At 42.4% G+C, this 6000-nt stretch overlaps 1 protein-coding gene across 1 annotated transcript in view; it reads right to left on the bottom strand.

Moving 5' to 3' along the window:
- Positions 1–218: 218 nt before the first annotated feature.
- Positions 219–6000, bottom strand: part of lhfpl4a (LHFPL tetraspan subfamily member 4a) — a 79846-nt gene continuing 74064 nt past the window's right edge. Inside the window, exons 2-3 of the mRNA XM_056301343.1 lie at positions 3220–3456; positions 219–274 (exon numbers count right to left, since the gene is read on the bottom strand). Coding sequence (XP_056157318.1) covers positions 219–274; positions 3220–3456 — 293 coding nt within the window. The remainder of the gene's footprint in view (positions 275–3219; positions 3457–6000) is intronic.

Raw genomic sequence — 6000 nt, 5'->3', positions numbered from 1 at the left:
ATTATTAGTGGTTTGGTGATATAGAAGAACTATGTGTTGAGAAGGAAAATTGGCATGAAGCATAAGGAGTTATAATTTATTCATTGTGTATTTGTTTCTCTATACTATGTGGGTCAAATGTGCTTTAAAGAAAGGTCTTGTGAACTCTCCAGTGGCGGGTGAGGAATGTTTGTGATGGGGGATGGGTGTTGTCTTCTCTCCCATCTTCCCTGCTTGGCTCACAGTCCCTTGTAATTCTCCATGCTGGCGATGACCAGATGTTTGAACTGACCTACTATGGTGTGAGGTATAGGAAAATGTATGGTTTGACATTGAGCAATGGATAAGCCTTTCTTTGTCTTGGAAGGGAATACAAGTGTAGCCGGGTGGTAAATCTGTTAAATATGTTAAATGATTTTCCACTTAAATTTAGTATAGTTTAACTGTTAATATATGTAATTGTTACACTGTCAAGCCATGTAAAATGTCATTTGATGTATTTAAATTGTGAAGCAGATTGTGAGTGTATTTTTATAGTTTTGGTTGTCATTGCAGGTTTTGACCAGTAAGTGGCAGTGTTGCGGACTTTTATTGTAACTCCGTGCAAGTTATCCAAGTGCATCTTGGGTACTCTTTCTGCAAGTTATCCAAGTGCATCTTGGGTATTCTTTCTTTTTTCTTGTGTGAACCACCTGAAGATTGCGGTGTGACGGTGCTCTGACTCCGTAGTAAGTAGGGGTAAATATCTTGTGAAATATACCTGTAACATTATTCCAAACAATATTGTGTGTCGGTAATTTGACAAGATGGTTTGATTTAGACGCTACTGGAGTTGATGTTCGGTGATTTTGGGCGCGAGCCGTCGACCACTGTTCGCCATTGCAGGCATGACAATGTAATGTTGGCGTGCATAAAGCCACACCATGCCATTGTATTTGGGTAGTAAGGGAAATGTAAAGGTTTTATATGCATTTTAATTCTGTTTAAAGGTGACTGACGGAGTGAGAAGTTGCGCGATCTTCAGGAAGTTCCACATGTCTTTGTTAAACCCTGTTTAACATACATAGTCCACTGCCGTATTTTGCACCGTATTTTGTATTTATTATTTTCCTTTTAAAATCTTTTCTGTTAAACTTGCCACATCTGTGAACATTTATGAGCTGTTTGCTCGAAAGACACAGGAATTTATGCACTCAGTAAAACGATCTGCATTCGAAGGTTCAAACAATAAAATTAAAGCTACAAGAACCCCGGAAGTAATTGTGTCCTGTGTGGTATCTAATTCCACGGGCTACATAATGAAGATAACTACAGAAATACATTGACGGGCCCATGGTTGGATTAGGTTTCTCCGTATGGTACAATACTATTTGTCCTGTCTTATCCTGTCTTTTCTGTGTATTGCACAGTACTAAATGTCTTTTATCATCAACCATCAGTGTCTTTGTGTAATTATTTATGAGTGTTACAGGTAAATTTACGGTGTTTACAGGTAAATTTCCATGATAGTGTGCACAACCACATGCGCGCGCACACATGCACGCACACACAATCATATGTCTCTTTTGTCTCGTGTTTGCATGGCATGTTTTGCAAAGGGAAGATGTCAGTGAGAAAGGGAAAACTGTTGGGAGCACAGACAGGACACCAGCTATCTAGGACCTGTTCTGCTGTTGGATTTCATTTGCTAAATGTGGTTACAGTGAGGTCTTCAGAATGCAAATATTTGGGTTCATAACAGATGATTCAATGCCTGATGTCCCACTGATAGGTTAAAAATGTATGTCAGTACATGGGCAAGAGCATTGATTTGCTTGCCTCTGTGTGAAGTATGGCACAAAAGATTATTACATCATATCCTTTATCAGTATCAGTGTTGCCCCCTTTGGCTAACTTGATAATTTACTCATGCTCTGTTTGACACCATGATGTAAATCCAAAGCAATAGAGAGGCCCTTAACTTGACCCTTTGCTTGTATCTTGCTGCCAGTCAGGCAGTCGGTGCTCGCGGTTTCATACATGTTTTTGTTTCCATGCAGCGTTCAACGCAAATTATTCCTCCAGGCAGTGGAATGGCAATATTAGGTGCAGCCTTGATCCTAAATGCAAGCAGTGCCTGAAAATAAGCAGCAAAGTTAAACCAGTGTCTTCTAATTTATCTGCAAGTGTAATTTGTTATACCATAAACTCTCAAATAAAAGGCAGGTTCCAAAAAATTGGCCAGTCTCAAATACTGAATGAGTCCCAATGGCCGGGCAAAAATTTACAGAAAGGGTTCAGGTGGTCTATTCAGCACATTTCCAGAAGATTAATTACATCAATACAACATTATAGTCATGCCATACCACCACCATACTCTACTACTCTGAGTTTTACTTTGCAAAGCTGAAAGCTGTGATTTTTCACTATTAATAAATTGTTATGTCATTCATCTGAACTATGGAGTCAGGTTATAATAATACCAGCTGGCAACTTTACCATGGTTGGAGACACTTTCTTTTTGTTTTTGTTTTTTGGATTTTTTCCACTTTTTCTCCCCAATTGTTCCCGTCCAATTACCCCACTCTTCGGATCCATCCCGGTCGCTGCTCCACCCCTTCTGCCAATCCAGGGAGGGCTGCAGACTACCACATGTATCCTCCGATTCATGCGGAGTTGCCAGTTGCTTCTTTTCACCTGACGGTGAGAAGTTTCACCAGGGAGACATAGCACGTGGGAGGATTATACTAGTCCCCACAGTTCCCCCTCCCCCCCAAACAGGCACCCCGACCAACCAGAGGAGGCGCTAGTGCAGTGACCAGGACACATACCCACATCCGGCTTCCCAGCCGCAGACACGGCCAATTGTGTCTGTAGGGACGCCTGACCAAGCCGGAGGTAACACGGATTCGAACTGGCAATGGTAGGCAACGGAAAAGACCGCTACTCTACCCGGACACCCAGTTTGGAGACACTTTCTAGTCTTCATATACTGCTGTTGAAATTTTACGATCGGGTTATACTAGGCTGTTTTAAATGGATTTGAGAAACTTGCATAATGTTCTTAATGGTGCTGATCATATTCATTGTGTTACAGATCTCAGCATCCCAGTGGCATGGTGCCCACTACAGCCACTAGCTGTCAATTTGTTTGTAGTTTGTGCTGCCGGAGGGAGGTGACATGAATTTCAGCTTTAAGAATTAGTCTGCTTCAGTTTTGTAAATCAATGCTTGGGGCTTTTGCCCAAATTTTTGTTTTACCTTTGTTGTCAGCCTTGAGCTCTTCCTGGAGGAAGTCGTTCTGCCGGTTGCCCAGCACGAAGGCCAAGAAGGAGAGTATGAGGGCATCCAGGATGCCGATGATAGCCAAGATGTAGGCCCAGCGTATGGAGCAGTTGCCCAGGGTGTACTTCCCTGTCTCCTCACCGCACATGTCCCGGATCACCTCAGCATCCCATCCATCTGGGAAGATCATGCAGCCCAGCACTAGACATACAGCTGGGGAGGGTGAGCGAGAGAGAGAGATAAGAGGAGGGCATTGGGCTGGGAAGATACAGAAAGGCATTAGGGATGGAGAGATCAGGGGGAGAGGATTAAATAGATAATGTGGTAGAAATGAATTATAGGGCAATAAGTGGTGACAGTGGATGGGTTTGTGTTTGAGTAGTTTGAGTTGACCAGCCTTTCGTGATAACAACAATACAATGAAATATTTTTTCAATCTGAAATTAAACATGCTTAGCTTATTTTTCGTGAAGAAAATGTTAGAAATAAGATTGTCATTGAGGACATAAGATACACCCCCTGTATAAAGTTTCATCACACCAATAGTGTTAGGGAGAGGTCTGAGTCATGTTGTCATATTGACTAGAGTAATGAAAGGGTCGAAATTTAAGATGAAAACAGACAGATCATGGCAACGATGAAACTGAAAGGTGATTTCACTTACTGTCACACTACCTGCAACTCTACATTTGCACTTACAGGTGCACACACGCATGCACGCGTACACACACACACACATATGCATATGCACACATGTATTCTTTTTGTCTTTTGCTCAATCATTTTGCAGCATATTTTGACTGGACACACATTCCAATATGCTGCAGAACAAAATACCAAAATAAAATGTCTTTCGACCCACGAACCTACCCCCATCTACCCCAATTTCAACCCCTCATCCCCTGCTGCTTACACCTGGTCCATAAGGATTCTCACACACACACACACACACTACTGGATTGCAACACTGCTACTTTGCAAACCCTGAGAGGCCATCTGTTCCCATAGTGTTTCATTAAAATATAAGGTCTTCCCGCTTTCTTCACCAATAGTATATAGTATTGTATTTAAATACACCTTGATGAAACACAATCTAGAATATCAGTTCAAAACAATAAACACAATAGTCTTTTGCATGAAACCATTTTTTGTGTGGAATTTTCCCCTTTTTTCTCCCCAGTTGTATCCGGCCAATTACCCCACTCTTCCGAGCCATCCTGGTCGCTGCTCCACCCCCTCTGCCGATCCGGGGAGGGCTGCAGACTACCACATGCCTCCTCCGATACATGTGGAGTTGCCAGCCGCTTCTTTTTACCTAACAGTGAGGAGTTTCACCAGGGGGACGTAGCGCGTGGGAGGATCACGCTACCCCCCCCCCCAAATAGGCTGACCAGAGGAGGCGCTAGTGCAGTGACCAGGACACATACCCACATCCGGCTTCCCAACCGCAGAAATGGCCAATTGTGTCTGTAGGGATGCCCGACCAAGCCGGAGGTAACATGGGATGTAACCATTTTTTATCGTAATTCTTCACGATAAAACCAAGATTCCTTTCCGCAGAGTCTTCATTCGTATGGATTTTTAATATTTTTAAATAAATCACATCTTTATCACACAAAATGAACGACACTCTCATTGTTAAGTGTGATGTGGCTGAGGGAACTGAAAAAATAACCATAAGTATTATGTTATTGTCTGAAACTGAGATAAATATAGTATATTGTTGCTATTTTTTTATTGCTTTAAATTTTCAATAATATATTTTACTCTGCCTAACAGTATAACAGGTGTCAACAAGTATGCAGAACACAAGAGTTAAATCAAAACACACACGCACGCACGCACACACACGCGTGCAAATATTTGGAGCCTCCAACTGATTAGCACATTAATGCCTGAAGTGAAATTAATTTGATTGAGGAGAATTTCTGGAAGCTTTGCTATGACTCACACACACACACACACACACACACACACACACACACACACACACACACACACACACACACACATATATATATACATACAAAGTCACGGCAGCTGGTTGGTTCCCTGATGTATGTCTTGCCCATTACGCCTCCGGGCACAACTTCCTCTGGATACATAAAGCCGATGCATTGCACATCATTGACCATGTTACAAATTCCCAATTCCCACACTACTTTCTAATGATATATATTTCTTGTGTCTCACGGGCAACCTTTTCAGATAAATAAAATCTGTCGTATCCCTTTTGAATACCCCAATGGTCTTCATTGGCCAATGTTTGTTTGTAGATACGTATTTGACATCCATCCATTATCCAAACCACTTATCCTGTTCTCAGAGTCGCAGGGATGCTGGAGCCTATCCCAGCAGTCATTGGGCAGCAGGCACGGAGACAGGTTCAATAATATGCAGACAATAAATGCATTATTCAAATGTGTTTATTTGTGTTTTTGTTATTTGTTTCTGCATTTCAAAGGTTTCTCTGTATTTACATGTTGCATAATTGACAATGACTTCATTGGAAATGCAGAGGCTTGAGTTTGTGTGCGTGTGTGCGTGTGTGTGTGTGTGCGTGTGTGCGTGCGTGTGTGTGTGTGTGTGTGTGTGTGTGTGTGTGTGTGTGTGTGTGTGTGTGAGTGTGTGAGTGATAGTAGCCACTGAGAGTTTCTCGTGGTCCCGTTGCGACCAGAAGAGCCAGCTGAGTCTCAGCCCTGTCCTAACAGATGGGTCCCCTGTGCTTCATTTACTGCCCCGCTTCCACTGCTCACA

The sequence above is a fragment of the Lampris incognitus genome, chromosome 2, assembly GCF_029633865.1.
Source record: "Lampris incognitus isolate fLamInc1 chromosome 2, fLamInc1.hap2, whole genome shotgun sequence".
NCBI classification, from domain to species: domain Eukaryota; kingdom Metazoa; phylum Chordata; class Actinopteri; order Lampriformes; family Lampridae; genus Lampris; species Lampris incognitus.
Note: the sequence above shows the minus strand (reverse complement) of the source record. Positions and strands in the feature narration are given on the sequence as shown.